Source organism: Mobula birostris, chromosome 1, assembly GCF_030028105.1.
Source record: "Mobula birostris isolate sMobBir1 chromosome 1, sMobBir1.hap1, whole genome shotgun sequence".
In the NCBI taxonomy this organism is placed as follows: domain Eukaryota; kingdom Metazoa; phylum Chordata; class Chondrichthyes; order Myliobatiformes; family Myliobatidae; genus Mobula; species Mobula birostris.
Window position 1 is genome coordinate 143,415,733 of NC_092370.1, and position 23,173 is coordinate 143,438,905.

The 23,173-nt window shown below is 43.6% G+C and overlaps 1 protein-coding gene across 1 annotated transcript in view; it reads left to right on the top strand.

Annotated features, from left to right (window-relative positions):
* Positions 1-18,051, top strand: part of mlh1 (mutL homolog 1, colon cancer, nonpolyposis type 2 (E. coli)) — a 116,266-nt gene extending 98,215 nt beyond the window's left edge. The window contains exons 18-19 of the mRNA XM_072263063.1: positions 1,380-1,493; positions 16,929-18,051. Coding sequence (XP_072119164.1) covers positions 1,380-1,493; positions 16,929-17,093 — 279 coding nt within the window. The 3' untranslated portion in view covers positions 17,094-18,051. The remainder of the gene's footprint in view (positions 1-1,379; positions 1,494-16,928) is intronic.
* The last annotated feature ends 5,122 nt before the right edge of the window (positions 18,052-23,173 follow it).

The following is a 23,173-nucleotide window of genomic DNA, read 5'->3' on the forward strand; positions in this document are numbered from 1 at the left end:
GTGCAACTGTAGCGAAAACCAATTTCCCCTGGGATCAATAAAGTATGACTATGACAATATTAAGGCATGTATTATTTTACTTGCGCGGGGAGATGTACTTCCAACCAAGTTTCCTCTGGAAATATGGCTTCTATCTTCTGTTTAAACCAAAGTACTTTTATGCCTTTTTTTTTTCACAAAGACCAGTGATTAGGTTGCTCCATTCTATAACATTACATTCCTCTGTTATCATAATCCTTAACTTGTTCAAACATTTGAGCTTTAGAAGTTCCATCCTTTATCCACCCTCCTCCCCCACCCCCTAAGATATCAAACATCCCCTCTGGTCATAAAGCACCTTAGGATTTCATAGACCCCCATTTGATTTCATTACAATTTACAAAAGTTACAAATTCAGGATTACAGATGTTGAAATCAACCCCACACCTACCACTTAAGCTGGCAGCTCGTCCACATTCTTGAGTAAAGTTGTTCCCTTTAAACATTTCACCTTTCACCCATGACCTCCGGTTTTAGTCTCACTCAACCTAAGTGGAAGAGACCTGCTTACATTTACTCTATTTATATCATTATAATTTTGTATCCTACACTCTAGGGAATAATGTCTAACTCTTTTCAACCTTTCCCTGTAACTCGGGTCCCAAGTCCTGGCAACATCCTTACAGATGTTCCTTGCACTCTTTGAATCTTATTGACATCTTTCCTTCAGGTAGGTGACAGGAACTGCACACAGTACTCCACGTTTGGCCTTGGCAACATCTTCAGCATAACATCCCAACTCATGTACTCAGTACTTTGATTTATGAAGGCCAATATGCCAAATGCTTTCTTTATAACCTTATCTACCTGTTAAACCATTTTCAAAGAATTGTGGTTCTGTATTCCTATATCCCTCTGTTCTACCACACTCCTAAGTACCCTTCCACTCATCGTGTAATACCTACCCTGGTTAGTCCTCTCCTCCTAGAGTGCATCAGCTCACACCTGTCTCCATTAAATTCCATCTGCCAATTATAAGCCCGTTTTTCCAGCTGGTCTCAATTCTACTGCAAGCTTTGATAGTCTACCTCGCTGTTCACTACATCCCCAATCTTGGTGTCATCTGCAAATTTTCTGATCCAGTTTAGTTTTTAATATTTCAATTATTAATTGGCATCAAGATCAGCATAACATTGTGGACCAAATGGCCTGTCCATTGCTGTAAAATTCAATCATGGATTGCTGTTATATAGTGACACTGTCAATTTGAAGTTGAATACTCCAATATTAAACAATGATGACTTGATAATTAATTGTAATATAGTAATATAATATAATAACGTAATATGGAAGCTTTGTGTAAAGTATCCTTTGACTACCCAAGCTGTATTATTCTACAGGTGAACTGGGATGAAGAAAAGGAGTGCTTTGAAACATTGAGCAAGGAATGCAGTATGTTTTATTCCATCAGAAAAGAATACACACTGTATAATTCTCCAGTCTTGCTACAAAAGGTAAAAATGCAAATATCTAAACTTACTGAAAACATTTGTCCCACTGTCCTCAGCATTGATGGCAGCACACATGTTCATTGTCTTAATACATTGTGTTAGTACTTGGTGTATAAGTAAATAGTTACTTGGAAGGGAGCAAGTCCTGAAGTTGTGCATAGACCAAGCATGGATCTCTACCATGTAGTGGATACTGTTAATGCCTCATGGCAGTAGACTTGCTTCTGTTGCTTTGGAGGTAGGATCTGCATCTGCATCTACGTCCTGCTTAGAAGCTATGTAAATGTAAGACATCAGCCTCTGCATTTAACCCAAAGTACGTTAGAAGCAGAATCTGGAGAGTTGGGATAAGTAGTGGGAACTGGTACTGGTACAGAAAAAAGATAAAAATTTTTCCCCTCTCTCCCCCCCTCCCCCCCAAAAGTCGATGGAAGTACCATTATATACACACATTCCTAATTACTAAGGTTGCTTTGTAATCTGCAGGACTTCAGAGAACTCGGAAGAAGGCTGAAAAGCAGGACCTCCAGGGTGGTTATCTCGGGTTTGCTTCCAGTTCCTCGTGCTGGTGAGGGCAGGAACAGGGAGATAGGGGATCTGAATGTGTGGCTGAGGAGCTGGTGCGGGAAGCAGGGATTTAGATTCTTAGACGACTGGGATCTGTTTTGGGGTAAGGATGAATTGTACAGAAGGGACGGGTTGCACCTTAACAGACGGGGGACCAGCATTCTGGCAGGCAGGTTTGCCACTGCTACACGGGTGTGTTTAAACTAAGTAGTGGAGGGGAGGGGACGAACTGGAAATATAAGGATGGAGTTAAAGGGAATGAGAGAATAAGAAAAGTTAAGAAAGACAACAGAATTAACGGGGCAGAAAGCTCAGGAAGGGATCGGAGAGTATGGCCAAGTACAATAGGAATCGATGTGAAAGGTGAGGGGAGTAGTGGATTAAAATATGGATGCATGAAGTATAAGAAATAAAGTGGATGAGCTTGAGGCTCAGTTGGAAATTGGCAAGTATGATGTTGTGGGAATAACAGAGACATGGCTGCAAGAGGACCAGGGCTGGGAAATGAATATTCAGGGGTATACATCCTGTTGAAAGGACAGACAGGTGGGCAGAGGGGGTGGGGTGGGGTGGCTCTGTTGGTGAGGAATGAAATTCAGTCCCTTGCGAGGGGCGACATAGAATCAGGAGATGTAGAGTCAGTATGGATAGAACTGAGAAATTGTAAGGGCAAAAAGACCCTGATGGGAGTTATCTACAGGCCCCCAAACAGTAGCCTGGGTATAGGGTGCAAGTTGAATCAAGAGTTAAAATTGGCATGTAGCAAAGGTAATGCTACAGTTGTTATGGGGGGTTTTAACATGCAGGTACACTGGGAAAATCAGGTTGGTACTGGACCCCAAGAAAGGGAGTTTGTGAAGTGCCTCCAAGATGGATCCTCAGAACAGCTTGTACTGGAGCCTACCAGAGAGAATGCAATTCTAGATTTGGTGTTGTGCAATGAACCGGATTTGATAAGGGAACTCAAGGTAAGGGAGCCATTAGGAGGTAGTGACCAGAATACGATAAGTTTTAATCTACAATTTGAGAGGGAGAAGGGAAAATCGGAAGTGTCAGTATTACAGTTGAACAAAGGGGACTATGAAGCCATGAGGGAGGAGCTGGCCAAGGTTGACTGGAAAGATACCCTAGCAGGGATGACAGTGGAACAACAATGGCAGGTATTTCTGGGAATAATACAGAAGGTGCAGGATCAGTTCATTCAAAAGAGGAAGAAAGATTCTAAGGGAAGTAAGGGACAACCGTGGATGACAAGGGAAGTCAAGGACAGTATAAAAATAAAAGAGAAGTATAACATAGCAAAGATGAGTGGGAAGCCAGAGGATTGGGAAACTTTTAAAGAGCAACAGAAGATAACTAAAAAGGCAATACAGGAAGAAAAGATGAGGTAAGCTAGCCAAGAATATAAAGGAGGATTGTAAAAGCTTCTTTAGGTATGTGAAGAGGAAAAAATTAGTTAAGACCAAAGTTGGGTCCTTGAAGACAGAAAGGGGTGAATTTACTATGGGGAACAAAGAAGTGGCAGATGAGTTGAACAGGTACTTTGGATCTGTCTTCACTAGGGAAGACACAAGCAAGCTCCCAGATGGAATAGTGGCCAGAGGACCTAGGGTAACAGAGGAACTGAACAAATTCACATTAGGCAGAAAATGGTGTTGGATAGACTGATGGGACCGAAGGCTGATAAATCCCCAGGGCCCGATGATCTGCATCCCAGGGTACTTAAGGAGGTGGCTCTAGAAATCGTGGACGTATTGGTCATCATTTTCCAATGTTCTATAGATTCAGGATTAGTTCCTGTGGATTGGAGGGTAGCTAATGTTATCCCACTTTTTAAGAAAGGAGGGAGAGAGAAAACAGGGAATTATAGACCAGTTCGCCTGACGCCAGTGGTGGGGAAGATGCTGGAGTCAATTATAAAAGATGAAATAGCGGCACATTTGGATAGCAGTAACAGGATCGGTCCAAGTCAGCATGGATTTACGAAGGGGAAATCATGCTTGACTAATCTCCTGGAATTTTTTGAGGATGTAACTATGAAAATGGACAAGGGAAAGCCAGTGGATGTAGTGTACCTGGACTTTCAGAAAGCCTTTGATAAGGTCCCACAGGGGAGATTAGTGGGCAAAATTGGAGCACATGGTATTGATGGTTGGGTACTGACATGGATAGAAAATTGGTTGGCAGACAGGAAACAGAGAGTAGGGACTAACGGGTCCCTTTCAGAATGGCAGGCAGTGACTAGTGGGGTACCGCAAGGCTCGGTGCTGGGACCGCAGCTATTTACAATATACATTAATGATTTAGATAAAGGGATTAAAAGTAATATGTTACGTAACCGGCAACAATGAATATTAATCGAGACAGGTTATATAAAAACAACCAAACATTTATTAAACAGGTATAAACGATAAGGGAAAAAAAACAAAGGAAAACTTTAACCGGAGGTTTACAGGTATGCAGTTGTTCACCAACTCACCACTCGGCTCTGGTTCTTAAAGTGTTAAATGCGAAAACAGTTCTTAAAGCGATACAGTCAGATATAGTTCTTAAAGTGATAACTTCGAAAGTCCAACAGTTTTACACATTCAATTGGGAGAGACTTCTCTGGAGAAAGATTTCTTCACCGACGCACTTTTACTGCTGGTTCTGTCCATGGGATTCCCGATGCTGAAAATAAACAGTTTAAATCAACTGACCTTAAATTCCTTTAGAGAGAGGGCACCTGTTTGCATGAACTCATTGCCCTTTTGCAAGAGTTATCTCAATGCAGGTTCTCTCCAACGAAGACTCAATAAAGTCGATTCTTTATTAAACTGCCAAACAATGCCGACTTCTCTCGATCCTTCGATGAATTCTTCACTCTCCCTTCAAATGTCAGAATTGAGTAAATTGGCACTTCCAGCCACAAATTTCCAGTCCAAGTAATATGGAAACTTTCAACAGAACGTACAACCGTTTTAAAAATGAAACTGCGTCACAAAAAACAAATGCAACAGAAATGGAGGCACAACACGTTCTACCTGGAAATCTACAAACTCAAAAAAAACTAACTGCGTCACCTGGGTCAACCCTTGTATAGTCACGGGGCACATGTCATCACGTGACCTCACATCGGCGGGAAAATCACATCAGGTGACCTCCAAAAGACCATTACATCATTCTCACAAAAAAAAACACATCTCCTTGAGCATGTAACAATTAGCAAATTTGCAGATGACTCAAAGCTGGGTGGCAGTGTGAAATGTGAGGAGGATGTTATGAGAATGCAGGGTGACTTGGACAGGTTGGGTGAGTGGGCAGGTGCAGTTTAATGTGGATAAGTGTGAGGTTATCCATTTTAGTGGCAAGAACAGGAAGGCAGATTACTATCTGAATGGTGTCAAGTTAGGAAAAGGGGAAGTACAACAAAATCTAGGAGTCCTTGTTCATCAGTCACTGAAAGTAAGCATGCAGGTACAGCAGGCAGTGAAGAAAGCTAATGGCATGTTGGCCTTCATAACAAGGGGAGTTGAGTATTGGAGCAAAGAGGTCCTTCTGCAGCTGTACAGGGCCCTGGTGAAACCACACCTGGAGTATTGTGTGCAGTTTTGGTCTCCAAATTTGAGGAAGGACATTCTTGCTATTGAGGGAGTGCAGCGTAGGTTCACGAGGTTAATTCCCGGGATGGTGGGACTGTCATATGTTGAAAGATTGGAGCAACTGGACTTGTATACACTGGAATTTAGAAGGATGAGAGGGGATCTGATTGAAACATATAAGATAGGGATTGGACATGCTAGAGGCAGGAAACATGTTCCCAGTGTTGGGGTAGTCCAGAACCGGAGGCCACAGTTTAAGAATAAGGGGTAGGCCATTTAGAACGGAGTTGAGGAAAAACTTTTTCACACAGAGAGTTGTGGATCTGTGGAATGCTCTGCCTCAGAAGGCAGTGGAGGCCAATTCTCTGGGTGCTTTCAAGAAAGAATTAGATAGAGCTCTTAAAGATAGCAGAGTCAAGAGATATGGGGAGAAGGCAGGAACGGGGTACTGATTGTGGATGATCAGTCATGATCACAGTGAATGGCGGTGCTGACTCAAAGGGCTGAATGGCCTACTCCTGAACCTATTGTCTATTATTGATTATTTGTAAGGATCGTTTCAGGACTGTTGAATATGATATCACTCAGAAAACTTTAATCATGTTTTTGTCCCATTTTTTCTCCTTAGTTGGATGATACTTTGTTAAAGAAGGAGCTTGTACAGGTTTAATTCCGTGGAGAAAAATTGATAGTTGATATTTTGGGTTCAGACCATACATCTGGACTGGAAAGAAAGAGGGGAGATAACGAGTATAAAGAGGTGGAGGAAGAGGTGGCAGGTGATAAGTTGATCCAAGTGAGGGGTAGTGTTGATAGGCATGTGAAGGATGAGAGAGAATTTAAGTGGAAGTGACAAAGGTCTGAAGCTAGAATCTGATAGGACAGTGGAGCATGGAATGAGTGAGTGGGTGATGGGCAGATGGAGAGGGTGGGAAAGAGAAAAGACAATTAGTTCAGGAGGGAAAATGGGATGGGAGGGAATGTTTACCTGAAATTTTGAGAGTGAAGTTTCAGTCCTTTTGTATATTAAAATACCATGAACATCGCTAATTTAGAATGTAGACACAAGGATCTAAATACACCAAAGCAATTTTCCTGATGTTCTAGCAGTTTTAAGTTAGGTATACTAATTTTGCATTAAAGCTCACCAAAAATTCAACCAGAAGTGTTAATGACAAATTTAAGGGATCTCCTCTTCAAAGTAGTGTAAAATTAGCAAAGAGCCAAGGTACACATAGGGTAAATATGATGAAGAGCATTTTGATTAGTTTTCCTCTCAATACTTATCCATCCTTAGCTAATTGGATGTATTAATTAAAAGTACTTGTTTCCAATGCAAGAACAAACTTGAAAGAACTAGACGAATAGATAATCTTTACTTGTCAATGTGCTATAAACAGTTACTGCTTTCCTCTTGCTGCAAAAATTCTTAAATGCAGAAATACATAGTTATAAAAGGACACTATAAATTTACAATAAGTAGAGATTTAATTCGTAAGACCATAAAATATAGGAGCAGAATTAAGGTATTCGCCTATTGTAATTGTTCTGCCATTTCATCATGGCTGATCCATTTCCCCCTCAACTCCATTCTTCTCCCTTCTCCCCATAATCTTTCACACCCTAACTAGTCAACAACCTGTCAACCTCTGCCTTAACCCAATTACTTGGCCTCCACAGCTGCCTGGAACAACGAATTCCAGAGTTTCGCCACCCTCTGACTAAAGAAATTCCTCTTCATCTGTGTTTTAAATGGTTGTCCCTCTTCTGAAGATGTTCCGTCAGGTCCTGTACTCCCCCACTGTTGGAAGATGTCCTCTCCACATCCACTCTATCAGCATTCAATAGTTTCAATAAGGTACTCCCCCAGCCTTCTAAATTCAAATGAGTAAAGGCCCAGAGCCATCAAACCCTCCTAGTGTGTTAAACTTTTCATTCTCATGAACCTCCTCTGAACCCTCTCCAATGTCAGCACATCCTTTCTTAGATAAGGAGCTCAAAATGGCTCACAATACTCCAAGTGAGGCCTTGTCAGTGCCTAATAAAACCTCAGCATTACATCCTTGCTTTTATATTCTTGTTCTCTCAAAATGAATGCTAACATGACTTTTGCCTTCCTCACCACAGCCTCAACCTGCATGAGGACTCACAAGTATCTTCACATCCCAGATTTTTTAATTTTCTGCCAGTTTAAAAAAAAAGTCTATACATTTGTTCCTTCTACCAAAATGCACCAACATACACTTCCTGATACTTTATTCCATCTGCCACTTCTTTGCCCATTCTCCTAATCTGTCTAAGTCCTTCTGCAGTCTCCCTGCTTCCTCAACGCGACCCATCCCTCAACCTATCTTCATATACACAAACCTAGCCACAAAGTCTTCAATTCCGTCGTCCAAATCATTGACACAGCATAAAAAGAAGCAGTCCAACACCAAACCTCGCAGAATGCCACTCATCACCAACGGCCAACCAGAATAAAGCCCTCTTTAGTCTCACTCTTTGCCTCCTGCCACTCAGCCAATGCTCTATCTATGCTAGTATCTTTCCTGTAATACCATGGGCTCTTATCTTGTTAAGCAGTCTCATGTGTGGCACCTTGTCAAAGGCCATCTGAAAATCCAAGTATACAGCATCCACTGACACTCCTTTGTCAGTGGTCCCCAACCTCCGGGCCGCGGACCGATACATTGCCGCAAAGAATGCAGCAGTGTAGCGGTAGTCGGAACGCACCCAGCACATCTTTAAGAAAAAAGCCGAAATAAACAAGCTAATTAATTAGGTACTGCCTGGCACGTAAATGTCGACCCAGATCAGAGGCAACGCAGTCGGTAATCGCCACCCACCTTAAGCCTGTGCCCTCAAGTTCTTGATTTCCCCAACCCTGGCGGGATGGGGGGGTAGTGTATTCACCCTATCTATGTCCCTCAGATTTTATACACCTTTATAAGATTAACCCTCATTCTCAACTGAAAACAGCCTCATCCTGCTCAAATGTTTACCATTACTCAGTCTCTCGAATGCTGGTAACATCCTCTTTACACTTTCCAACACCACCTTCCGTATTACAGTTTCCAAACATTTACACAAATTCCAAATCCAACCTCTCCAGTGTATTGTATAGCTGCAACGTGACATCCCACCTTCTAAACTCAATACCCTGACTGATGAAGGCAATATGCCAAAAGCCACTGTCTACTTGCAATGCCACCCTCAGGAAATCATGTACTTGTACTCCTAGATCCCTCTATTCTAAAATGTTACCCAGGGCTCTGCTTTTGACTGAATGTCCCACTCTGATTTGTTTTCTCAAAATACAACGCCTCATAACTTTCAGAATTAAACTCCATTTGCCATTCCTTGGGCCTCTTACCCAGCTGATGAAGATACCTCTGTAAATCTTGATAAATGTTTTCCCTGTCAGAAACATCACCTCTTTTAGTGTTGTTACGTACCCCGTAACTGGGTTGCCAAACCAGCAGAAATGGATCACTCAGTTGGAGTCTGGATTACTGGAACTAAGAAAGTTTTATTAAAGAAATAAACAACACAGTACTCTAATAGTAAGGATATAAATGCAACAATTCAGCAATGATAAACACACATGTACACAGAACTAGGATAATAGGATCAATCAATCTCTATCGTCATCTAGGGGTAAATGACCAGTTTCAAAGTGACGCAAAGTTCAGTTCAATTGAATTCAGTTCAGGTCACAGTAATCACTGCCGTGGGAGATGGACAATGGGGGGGGAGGAGAGAGAGACCGAAAGCGAATGAATATTCAAAACGGTTTCCACACAGACCTTCGATATTCTTCGCAGTCAGCTTTCGGGCGAGCCCTTTGTAATGTCTTCTGAGGTCACCGACTGTGACCCCTCCGTTTCAGATACGATCGTTCCTCTGCAGTGAACCTGGCACCCAGGCAAGGGCGGACACACACCAGGTTCCCGCCGATCGTACCTTTCCACCCTGTGCGTCTATGGCTTGGTCCCGCGACCAGCCCTCCAAAAACTCCCACCGACTTGTGGGAGGCGCACCGCTTCCAGGGTCTCGTTACCTTGTAGTGTCGTGTGTGTGTCCTGCCTTAGCGAACCTGTCCCTTTTTATCCCCCTGCTGGGGTATCGCCTGTCCATCACACTTCAAACAGTTCAGGGTTCAAAAAGGAGCTGATCTTGACAGCTCTCAGACCGTGTCTCCTTCCGTTAAACTCTCCCGTCTCTTCATTAAGATTTCCATATGCTGCTCCATTGTCTTCCTTATCTCTCTTTCTCCTGAAGACAGGTGGCAGATCAACTGTTGATCCCACTGGTGCCAGCACAGGACAGTTAACATCTTAATCTATGTGTACTCTTTGTAACCCTCTTTCGTCACACCCCTCACTTTTAAGGATTTTTACCGGGGTAAAAATTACAAACATGAATACATTATTAGATACACAAAAATATACATCTTCATCAGCTATTTGGCTAATACAGAGAATTTTAAGTTGTCAACACCTGACAGACAGCCAGCAATCACATTTTCTGTTCCTTTTATATGTGTTATTAATAATCCCCTAAACCAGGCTCCAACTTAGCAAACTTCATAGTGGCCGAAAACACTGATGAATTGCGATCAGTGTAACCTCTCATTGGGTTTCGTCCCGGACCACGATAACAAGGGTCGTCCCATCCCGACTTAGTTTTCTCTCGCAAGGGCTTAGTAGGAGGGGAGGGATAGTAACCGCAGAGTTATTGCAAAACTTCCTACAGTACCCCACCATCTCCAAGAGCCTTCTGAGGACCCTCTTGTCTGTCGGGGTTGGGATGTCAGAGATAGCCCGCACCTTAGCTTGCATCACTGCCAGCTGCCCCTGTGTTACCACAATCCCCAGATAAGTGACCTTCGTGTGGCCAAACTCATTTTTTTTAAGGTTCATTATCAAGCTGGCTTCAGACAGCCGTATTACATCGCCAATATACACTTCTGTGTTCGTTAGCCCTTTCGTCACTGAATTACTCATTCTATAGGAGTGTTGCTCACTAGGCTGACCTAGCGTGACAAACACCACCCAACGTCCCAGTTCTTTGCATCGCCTCGGGACAATCAAACACACGTGTGCGAGCCGTTTAATTAATTCTCCTAAAGAGTCGCTTTGTTCAGGGATTAAGGGAGAGACCTTATCAGCAGAGCTGGCCAAAACAATAGCCTTCTCCCATCTGGTCGATACCATCCTCATCTTTTCAAAATGTTTTTTTTTTCTTATCAGGGGGACCCTAGCTTCATTGATTTCCGCGCTAACACCGACTAGGTTTGTTAAGCATATCAAAAGCCTGTGACCGTCTCAGTTCGCGTCTGCCATAATCAATAACATCCTTCCTCCTGTGCAGCCAGTAAACCTCTTTCATGATTCCGCCGACTGTTTCCTTCAGCACCTCAAAATGTCCATCGAGGGGTACCTTGTGGGCCAGGTTAAAAATCTCACCCCCAGAGATTTTTGGCACCATCCCCCATTCCTCATCTGCGGTACTTGGTCTCCCTTCCTTCCTTATCACCTCCCCCTTCACACCATAGCCTACTGGCTCTCTTCCTAACTCTGTTTCACAGTGAGCTGTTTCCTCGTCTCGCTCCTGTGCCTGTATAAAGTCCTTCTTTTCTAATGCTAAGTCGGTCTCAGCTCCCTCACTACCTCTTGTTTCACTACACTCCTTCTTTTCACTTTCTACTTCCCCCTGGTACAAGGCTGGTAGAAACGTCTCAGCTAAATTTTTACTTCGGCAGTCCCGGGATGAACCTGTGACTCCATGGACGGGGCCTCAATGCTGGCAGGCTGACCTGTCAAGCTCACTGTCAAGAACACAATTCCCCCGGCGAGGTCATTACCGAGCAAGTCTTCCACGCCTTTCATCGGTAATTCGGGCCTCACCCCGATCGTGACTGGTCCAGAGACCAAGTTGCTTTGTAGGTGTATCTGGTGCAAAGGGACTGCCTCTGTCCCTTCCCCAATACCTTTGACCTTGACCTCCCCAGTCTGGGTCTCTGAGCTGAACTCTAATACACTCTTCAATACCAATGACTGACACGCTCCCGTGTCTCTCCAGATCTGCACCGGAACTGGGTTTAACTCCTCCTTCATTGACACCAATCCGGCCGAGATAAACCTCTCGCGCCCTTCCTGAACTTTGGCAGACCTTTCCTCTCCTAGCAGTTCGTTTACCAGCTTGATACAGCCAGTCAAAATCGCCGTTTTTCCTTTCCTCATCTCCTTCTTTGGGGCAAAGCACCTGGACGCAAAGTGTCCGACTTTCCCACAATTATAACAGAGGACCCCAGGAGACTTCCTACCAGACTGCTCCCGGTCTACCTTATCCTTCTCACTAGTCCCTGGCTTATTTTCTGACTTTTCTGGCGGACTCTCCCCGCCGTCCTGACTACCCTTCTGGTGGCCTTTACTCGGGACAAACTTCATTCTATGCGTCAACGTGTACTCATCCGCTAATTTAGCAGTTGCGGCTAACGTGGCTGCCTCTTTCTCATCAAGGTAGGGTCTCATACCCTCAGGGACACAACCTTTAAACTGCTCAATCAGGATCAGCTGTAGCAGTCTGCCATAATCCCCATCTACCCCCTTCGAGGCGCACCAACGCTCACAATATGTCTGCATCTCACGGGCAAACTCTAAATACGTGCGGTCCCACTGCTTCCTCGCATTCCGGAACCTCTGCCGGTATGCCTCCGGGACCAACTCATAAATCCTGAGGATGGCCTCTTTCACCACCTCATACCTCTGGGCATCTTCCGCGGACAAAGCTGAGTAAGCTTGTTTGGCTTTTCCTTTAAGTACACTCTGAAGCAAAACAGCCAACTTATCCCTCGGCCAGTCCTGACTTGTAGCAACTTTTTCGAAATGGAGAAAGTACCGATCCACATCGATATCGTCAAATGGGGGAACCAGTCTAACCTCCTGGGTCACCTTGAACCCTCCACCTTGGTTCGGCATGGGCCCCTGCTCTGCCATCATCTTTAACTTCTCCAGCTCAAATTCCCTTTCCCTCTGCCTCTCTTCTCACTCCAACTGCCTCTCTTTCTCTTTCTCCTGCCTTTCTAACTGCTTGTCTTCGTGTTCTAGCTGCCGTACCTGGAACTCATGCTGGAGTCTCAGTTTTTCAATCTGCACCTATACTGCGTCTCCACCAGGTTTTTCAATAGACATCACCTCCAGCTCCCCTTGGGGAAACACACCTCTAGATACATAGTGCTCTACGATAGCTCTGTGCATCTCCTGTCTCCTCATTGTTGACTTCCCCTTAACAAGATTCAATCGTTTGGCCACAGCTGCCAATTCCGCTTTCCTGGCATCCTCTAATGCCTCCAAGGTCGGCGCCTTTATAAATTCCTCAATCTCCATTTCTGCTGTTTGCCTTTTCTTTCTTTCGGGAATTTTAACCCAATCAATTTACTCCGTCCCAAATTTAGCATTCAAAATCCCGGACGAGCCTCCACTTATGTTACGTACCCCGTAACTGGGTTGCCAAACCAGCAGAAATGGATCACTCAGTTGGAGTCTGGATTACTGGAACTAAGGAAGTTTTATTGAATAAATAAGCAACACAGTACTCTAATAGTAAGGATATAAATGCAACAGTTCAGCAATGATAAACACACATGTACACAGAACTAGGATAATAGGATCAATCAAGCTCTATCGTCGTCTAGGGGTAAATGACCAGTTTCAAAGTGACGCAAAGTTCAGTTCAATTGAGTTCAGTTCAGTTCACAGTAATCACTGCCGTGGGAGATGGACAATGGGGGGGAGGAGAGAGAGACCGAAAGCGAATGAATATTCAAAACGGTTTCCACACAGACCTTCGATATTCTTCGCAGTCAGCTTTCGGGCGAGCCCTTTGTAATGTCTTCTGAGGTCACCGACTGTGACCCCTCCGTTTCAGATACGATTGTTCCTCTGCAGTGAACCTGGCACCCAGGCAAGGGCGGACACACACCAGGTTCCCGCCGATCGTACCTTTCCACCCTGTGCGTCTATGGCTTGGTCCCGCGACCAGCCCTCCAAAAACTCCTGCCGACTTGTGGGAGGCGCACCGCTTCCAGGGTCTCGTTACCTTGTAGTGTCGTGTGTGTCCTGCCTTAGCGAACCTGTCCCTTTTTATCCCCCTGCTGGGGTATCGCCTGTCCATCACACTTCAAACAGTTCAGGGTTCAAAAAGGAGCTGATCTTGACAGCTCTCAGACCGTGTCTCCTTCCGTTAAACTCTCCCGTCTCTTCATTAAAATTTCCAAATGCTGCTCCATTGTCTTCCTTATCTCTCTTTCTCCTGAAGACAGGTGGCAGATCAACTGTTGATCCCACTGGTGCCAGCACAGGACAGTTAACATCTTAATCTATGTGTACTCTTTGTAACCCTCTTTCGTCACAGTGTCATCTGTAAACTTACTAACCATGCCTTGTACAGCCCCACCTGAGTGATTGATAAATAGCAGTGGGCCTGGCACTGACCCCTGGAGATGGAGACAGAGATAGAGAAAATGGAGAGAGATGTCAGAAATGGACCGAGTGAATTTAAGGGCAGGGTGGAAGTTGGAGGCAAAGTTTATGAAACTGGTGAGCTCAGCACGGGTGTCTGAAACAGCACTGCTGTTATCAATGTAATCTGTCTCCATCTCTGGTGACAAACCATGTACTGATATCTTTTACAAACCTACCAACTTCCATGACTATCTGACTATACCACTTCCCACCCTTTTCTCAGTTCCTTTGTCTTTGTTGCATTTGTTCCCAGGATGAGGCTTTCCTTTTCAGGGTATCAGATATGTCCTCCTTTGAAGAATGGTTTCTCCTTCCTCCATCATTGATGCTGCCCTCACCCAGATCTCCATTTCTCAGACATCTGGCCTTGCCCCATCTTCCTGCCACAGTAATAGGGATAGAGTTCTTCTTGTTCTCACCTACCATCCCATGAACCTCTGCAATCCGGCTTATCGTTCTTTCTTCCCCACTACTCTCCACTTCCTGCTTCTTCTGCGATTCCCTTGTCAATTTGTTCCACCCCTCTAATCTCCCTTCATCTCCCTCTTGGCACTTATCCCAGCAAGTGCAAAAAGTGCTACACCTGCCCGTTCATCTCCTTCCTCACCTCCATTCAGCGCCCCAGTCAGTCCTTCCAGGTGAGACAAAACTTCACTGGTGAATCTGATGGGATCGTCTACTGTACTGGGTACTCCCGATGCGGCCTGTACTACATTGGTGAGGCCCAACATGGATTGAGGAACTCTTTTGTCGAGCATCTTTACTCCCTCTGCAAAGAGCAATATTTCCCCGTGGCCAACTATTTTAATTCGAATCCCTATTTGCATTTCAACACGTCAGTCCATGGCTGCCTCTACCCATTCTCAGGTTGGAGGAGCAGTACCTCATTCTGTCTGGGTAGCCTCCAACCTGGTGGCAGAACATTGATTTCTCCAACTTCTGGTAATTCTTCCAACTCCCCATTCCCTTCTTCATTTCTCTCTCCCTCCCCCCCTCCTCTTTTTTCTCTTGCATATCACCTCCCTCTGGTGCTGCCCCTCCCTTCCTTTTCACTCATGGTCTATTCTCCTCTCCTGTCAGATTCCTCCTTCTCCAGTCACCTCCCAGATTCTGAATTCATCACCTTCTAGCTTGTACTCCCTCCCCTTTCCCCACCACCTTATTCTGACTTCTTCCCCCTTCCTTTCCAGTCCTGATAAAGGGTCTTGGCCCAAATGTTTACTGTTTATTCATTTCCATTGATACTGCCTACTTGTTGAGCTCCTCCGGCATTTTGTGTGAGCTACCTTGCACATTCTACCATAGGCAACTATAGATCTACATTGACAATTCCGCATTTGGTTACTGTTTTCTTCCAAAAGTTTGAAGAATAATCTGTTGACTGATGGTTGAGGTTCATACACAGGTGGCTACCACTTGAATAAGATTGAAATCAGAAGGCAAAGAGTGGTTGTGCCCACAGAAGGTAAAGAGCAAAGAGTGGTTGTAGATGGGTCATATTCTGCATGGAGGCCGGTGACCAGTGGTGTGCCTCAGGGATCTGTTCTGCGACCTCTACGCTTGGTGATTTTTATAAATGACCTGGATGAAGAAGTGGGTTAGTAAATTTGCTGATGACACAAACGTTGGGGGTGTTGTGGATGGTGTGGAGGGCTGTCAGAGGCTACAGCGGGACATTGATAGGATGTGAAACTAGGCTGAGAAGTGACAGATGGAGTTCAAACCAGATAAGTATGAGGTGGTTTATTTTGGTAGGTCAAATATGATGGCAGGATATAGCATTAATGGTGAGACTCTTGGCAGTGTGGAGCAGTGGTCCCCAACCTCCGGGCCGCAGACCGATACATTGCCGCGAAGAATGCAGTGGTGCAGCAGTAGTCAGAACGCACCTAACACATCTTTAAGTAAAAGCTGAAATAAACAAGCTAATTAATTAGGTATCACCCGGCATGTAAATGTCAGCCGAGATCAGAGGCGACACTCAAAGCTGCTGCGCAGGTTGACTCTGTGGTTAAGAAGGCATATGGTGTATTGGCCTTCATCAATCGTGGGATTGAGTTTAAGAGCTAAGAGGTAATGTTGCAGCTATATAGAACCCTGGTCAGACCCCACTTGTAGTACTGTGCTCAGTTCTGGTCACCGCACTACACGAAGGACGTGGAAACCATAGAAAGGGTGCAGAGGAGATTTATAAGGATATTGCCTGGATTGGGGAGCATGCCTTATGAGAATAGGTTGAGTGAACTCAGCCTTTTCTCCTTGGAGCGACGGAGGATGAGAGGTGACCTGATAGAGGTGTACAAGGTAATGAGAGGCATTGGATCGTGTGGATAGTCAGAGGCTTTTTCCCAGGGCTGAAATGGCTAGCACAAGAGGGCATAGTTTTAAGGTGCTTGGAAGCAGGTACAGGGGAGGTGGCAGGGGTATGTCTTTTTTACACAGAGTAGTGAGTTGTGGAATGGGCTGGTGGAGGCGGAAACAATAGGGTCTTTTAAGAGACTCCTGGATGGGTACATGAAGCTTAGAAAAATAGAGGGCTATGGGTAAGTCCAGGTAGTTCTAAGGCAAGGACATGTTTGGCACAGCTTTGTGGGCCAAAGGGCCTGTATTGTGCTGTAGGTTTTCTGTGTTTCTATGAAATGATGGGAAGACAAGAAAATGAACAGTGGAAACACGAATTATTTGCAGATTTCTTTCTGACATGAGTATGATTGTTTAATCTTTAATAAATTATTACTTGATTCTTTTATTATTCCCTCTAGCATGAAGAACTTGGCAGTGACAAGTCTTGGAAGTGGTCTGTAGAACACATTATATCCAAAGCTTTCAGGACTCTGCTCCTTCCACCAAAGCAGTTTGCAGAAAATGGATCTATCCTGCAGCTTGCCAATTTATCTGATTTGTACAAAGTCTTTGAGAGATGTTGATCAATTACTACAAGGAGACAGAGCTAAATATCTGTTTATAAACAGATTTTAAGTGCTGCAAGTAATATTCATTATGCCAGTAGTATTCCAAGTCCGTAGAATTGTACAGCATGACAATGAACTCATTTGTCTATGCCACATGTGATGCTTACAGTAATCCAATTAGGACTTTATCTGCCCAAATGCTTTTCTGGATGCTGTAATTGTTTCTGCCTCTTGTAATTCCTGTCAGTTCATTCAGGGTCCTAAATTGAGCGACCTTGATTTTCCCTCAAGGCAAAGTGTTTTTTTCAGTTGTACATAAATCTTCAAATAAATCAAACATTTCTTCAAAGCTTTAAGTGGTGTAATCATATGCTGTAATAAATTTTTTCTAACCATTTAATTTTTAAATGCACAACCCAGTGTGTTTCATTCATTGTTTCTGAACTCAGATTACTCGTTCAATAAACAACAACCCTAATCTATCTTGTGCCATCCTACCATAAGCAGCAATGTATTTGCATTATGATAATTTTGCACTTGGCTAACGTTCCCTTCCCACAGTTGGACAGACAGAAATGAACAATTTATGTGCAGAGCAGCAGCAATTCAGTTTTTTGCGGGTTTCTATTTGATAGTTGCATGTTAATTGAGTGGTGGAAGTTGCTTGAGCCACAATGTTGTCTGATCTTCTGTAAGCATAAGCACAAATTATTAATGAAGTTACCTTGGGCAGTCACTTTCTTGCACTGATCTATATAACGGCCTTTGACTTAAAAAAAACTGAACAATATTGCTCAAAAAGCTGAACAAAGTTTTATTTGATTCACATTTAAGTGGGTCTCATTACATTTTTTTAAAAAAAGCTTGTAAGCTGAAGGGATATTTATCTGTAACAACATCAGAGGCTGTAATTGATCTTGTAATAATCAGATCTGTTATTGTTAATAATAAAGATTTTTACTCTGGGTTTGACAAAAAATACATTGAACTCTTGATACTTGATTTCCCTCTGCTTTGATAGAGAGCAAGAGCAGGGTACATCAGGGTATTCAAGTGTCTGAAACTAGTCAATATCACACTGCAGTTTGTGGTAATTATGGTATGCATAAATAATTGCTTTCCTTTGCTAGCTTAAGGACTTGTCTACATTATGCAAACTATTTCCTGTACTTTGATCATTTTAGGTTCTTTCCCAATACTGTATATCTTTTCCCACTACCTCGATTTTCATCCTATCATAAAATTTGTTTAATTCCCTTTGTAAACAGAGCAGAACATAGAACATGGGAGCAGAATTAAGCCACGTGGCCCATCAAGTATGTGCTGCCATTCAGTCATGACTGATTTATTTTTATTCCCAAGCCCATTCTCCTTTCTTTCTGCAACCTTGATGCTCTGACTAATCAAGAACCTATCAATCTCTGCTTTAAATATATCCAATGACTTGGCCTCCATGGTAATCTGTGGCAATGAATTCCACAGATTCAACACAGTTTGGCAAATGAAGGCCCTGATCTCTGTTCTGAACAGACATTCTCTATGTTGATGCTGTGCCCTCTGGTCCTAGGGTCTCCCACATCTTCTCCCAAGTACACTCACCCTCAGCCTTTCAGATTCAGTAGGTTTTAATGAGATTCCCCACCCCTCTTGTTTTCTAAGCTCTAAGAGCCAGAGCCATCAAGTACTTTCTATCAGGTCTGACATTCCAGAGGAAAAAAAATATAAATTTGTCCAACCTGTTGGGTTTTGTTAAAACCTAATATTCTCCAATCCAGAGCCAATATTTCTCCTTACAGTTTCTTTTTTCTTCCTCTTGTCTCTTCTTTTATTCCCTACTCTGGCCTCTTATCTCTTCTCCTCACATGCCTATCATCTCCCCTGCTGCCTTTCCTTCCCTTTCTCCCATGGCCCACTCTCCTTCTAACAGGTTCCTTCTTCTCTAGCCCTTTTTCTTTCCCATTCACCTAGCTTCACCTATCACCTTCTAACTGCACCTTTTTGAAAGCCTATACATCCTTCCTATAATGCAGAGGTCAGGATTGCATATGATACTCTGACATTTACAGTTTTATACTTACACAAGTCTTACACAGCTGCAATATGATCTTGCATTTATACCCGATGCTCTAATGTAGACAAATGTGTCACATCCTATACAGTGTGAATGTAGAACAGTAAAGCACAGGAATAGGCTCGCCAGCCCAGGATCTGTGTCACCAGTGTTGTTTGTAGAATCACAGATAGAGACAAGGTGACATAGAGGAGTCAGATTGGCTGGTTGAGAAGTGGAAGTTGGGAGAACACACAACAATCCTCATTGAGTGGTTTGGTGGAAAGCTGAGCAGCTTCAAGTTCCTGGATGTCAGAATTCTGGGCCCAAAATGTTGATGCAATCCCAAAGACACGTTATGTGCACAGGCTGACTTGAGGAGAGGCCATGCTGGATCTGTGACAGAGCTCGGAGACAGTGACCACAACTCCCTGATGTTCAAATTTCCATAGACATACTGTGGAGAGGATTCTTACAGCTAGCATCACAACCTGGTCTACAAGGTGCAATGCACAGGATTGCAAGAGAACATAGATATGAGGGGTGATTGATAACTTCGTGGCCTAAGGTAGAAGGAGTCAATTTTAGAAAACCTAGCACATTTATTTTTCCTACATTTACACACTTAGTCCAGCAGTCGTGGAGCATACAGATCCCTTCTTTGTAGAAGTCGGTGTCTTGGACCTCCAGAAAGTGGTCCACAACAGGGGTGATTGATAAGTTTATGGCCCACGGTAGAAGGAGATGAAGAGAAACTTCAAACTTTCTGCATTTTCACTCAAAGAGTTGAACTGCATGTGCATGTAACGAGAGCTGTATAACACATCTCCTTCTGCCTTAGGCCACAAACTTATCAATCACCCCTGTTGTGGACCACCTGGAGGTCCAAGACGCGCTCGTTACATGCATGTGCAGTTCAACTCTGAGTGATAATGCAGAAAGTTTGAAGGTAATAACTCATATCTTTCTACCTTAGGCCACGAACTTATCAATCACCCCTGCTGTGGACCACTTCTACAAAGAAGGGATCCATATGCTCCATGACCGCTGGACTAAGTGTGTACATGTAGGAGGGGGCTATGTTGAAAAATAAATGTGCTAGGTTTTCTAAAATTGACTCCTTCTACCTTAGGCCATGAACTCACCCCTTGTAGTTCAGGTGCTTCAGCCCATTGTGTTGTGCTAACCTCCAAGATCAATGTATACTTCCCTCCTGCATAGCCCTACGTTTTTCTTTATGCATGTGCCTATCTAAAACTCCCTTAAATATCTCCAATGGAACATCTCTGCTCCATCTGTCAAAAGTGGAATTTCTCGGTGGCTAGCATTTTAGTTCCTACCACCATTTCCGTACTGACACGTCAGTCTATTGTCTCCTCTCTTGCCATGATAAGGCCACCTTCAGGGTGGAGGAGCAACACCTTGTATTCCATCAAGGTAGCCTCCAACCTGAAGGCATGGACATCAATTTCTCCTTACAGTTTCTTTTTCCTTCCCTTTGTCTCTTCTTTTATTCCCTACTCCGGTCTCTTATCTCTTCTCCTCACATGCCTATCATCTCCCCTGCTGCCTCTCCTTCCCTTTCTCCCATGGCCCACTCTCCTTCTAACAGGTTCCTTCTTCTCTAGCCCTTTTTCTTTCCCATCCACCTAGCTTCACCTATCACCTTCTAACTGCTCCTCCTTTCCCTTCCTTTCCACTCCTGAGGAGTGTCTTAGCCCAACATGTCAACTGTTTTTATTTCATTTCCATAGATGCTGTCTGGTCTGCTGACTTCCTCTAGCATTTTGTGTGTGTGTGTATATATATATATATATATATATATATATATATATATATATATAGTATCTGCTTCTAGCACCAATGTGTATCTATCCTGCACCTTTAGAGTTACTCCCAGAAACTCCAGTCATCATCTCTGCTAGTGTCCCCTTCCAATCAACTTCGGCCAGCTCCTCTCTCAGGCCTCTGTAATTCCCTTTACTCCATTGTAATACTGAAACATCTGACTTTGGCTTCTCTCTCTCCAATTGCAGAGTGAATTCTATCATACTAGAGAACTGACTTCTAAGGGTTCCTTTACCTTAAGCTCCCTAACCAAATTCAGTTCATTACATAACACCCAATCCAGAATAATTGATACCCTAGTGGGCTCAACCACAAGCTGCTCTTAAAAAGTCATCTTGTAAGCATTCCACAAATTCTCTCTCTTGGGACATAGCACCAACCTGATTTACCCAATCTACCTCCATATTGAAATACTACATAACATTTCCCTTTTGACATGTCCATTGTAATTTGTAGCCCATATCCTGGCTCCTGTTCCTGTTATATAACTCCTAATAGGATCTTTATTACCCTTGCAGTTTCTTAAATCTACCCACAAGGATTTTACATCTTCCCATCCTATGTCACTTCTTTCTGAGGATTTGATTTCAATTTTTTACCAACAGAGCCACCCCACCCTCTCTGCCTATCTGACTGTACTTTTGATACAATGTGTATCCTTTGATGTTAAGCTCCCAATTATAATCTTTTTTCAGCCACGACTCATGATGTCTATGTCATATCTGCCAATCTCTAACTGCTCTACAATATACCTTATTTAATATATTGCATACATTCACATAAAACCTTCAGTTCTGTATCTGTCATCCTTTTTGATTTTGCCCATAGAAGGCAGAAGGTAGTGGTAGATGGAGATAATTCTGTTTGGAGGTTGGTGACCAGTAGTGTTCCACAGGGATCTGCTCTGGGACTCCTGCTCTTTATTAATTTTAGAAATGACTTGGAGGAGGAAGTAGATGGGTGGGAAAGTAAGATGGAAGATGACATAAAGGTTGGGGGAGTTGTGGACAGCGTGGAGGATTGCTGCAGGCTGCAGTGGGACATTGTCAGGATACAGAGCTGGGCTGAGAAGTGGCAGATGGAGTTCAACCCAGTAAAAGAGTGAAATGATTCATTTTGAAAGGGTCAGATTTGAATGCAGACTACAGGGTTAATGATAGGATTCTTGGCAGAGTGGAGGAACGGGGGGATCTCGAGGACCATGGCCAATTGATCCCTCAAAGATGCCACACAAGCTGATCGGGCTGTTAAGAAGGCATATAGTATATTGGCCTTCAGTAGACACAGGATTGAGGTCAAGAACTCCAAGGTAACGTTGCAGTTCTACAAACCCCTCGCGAGACTACACTTGGAATATTGAGTTCAGTTCTGGTCGTCTCAATATAAGAATGATATGGAAGCTTTATAAAGGGTGCAGAGGAGATTTACCAGGATGTTGCCTGGACTAGAGGGCATGTCTTATGAAGATAGAGTCATAGAACACTACAACAGACGAAAAGGCCCTTTGGCCATTAGTTCTTGTCAAACTATTAATCTGCCTAGTCTCATTGACCTGCACCTGGACCATAGCCTTCCCATCCATGTATGTACCTATTGAATTTTCTCTTAAACATTGAAATCAAACCCACATCCAGCACTTCCACTGACAGCTCATTCCACACTCTCACCACCCTCTGAGTGAAGAGGTTCCCCCTCCAGTTCCATGTAAAAATGTCACTTTTCACCCTTAACCCATGAGCTCTAGTTCTAGTCTAGTCCTCACCCAAACTCGGTGGAAAAAGCCTGCTTGCATTTAAACTATCTATACTCATCATAATTTTGTACACCTCCATCAAATCTCCCCTTGTTCTCCTATGCTCTAGGGATTAAAGTTCTAACCTATTTGACCTTTCCCTATAACTCAGGTCCTCAAGTCCTGGCAATATTCTTGTATATTTTCTCCGCACCCTTTCAATCTTATTGACATCTTTCCTGTAGGTAGGTGACTAAAATTGCACACAGTAGTCCAAATTAGGCCTCAAAAATGTCCTTTACAACTTCAACATACCATCCCATCTCCTGTACCTTGATTTATGAAGGCCAATGTGCCAAAAGTTTTCTTTTTGGACCTACCCATGACACCATTTTCAACGTATTTTTGATCTGTATTCCCAGATCCCTCTGTTCTATCACACTCCTCAGTGTCCTACTGTTCAAC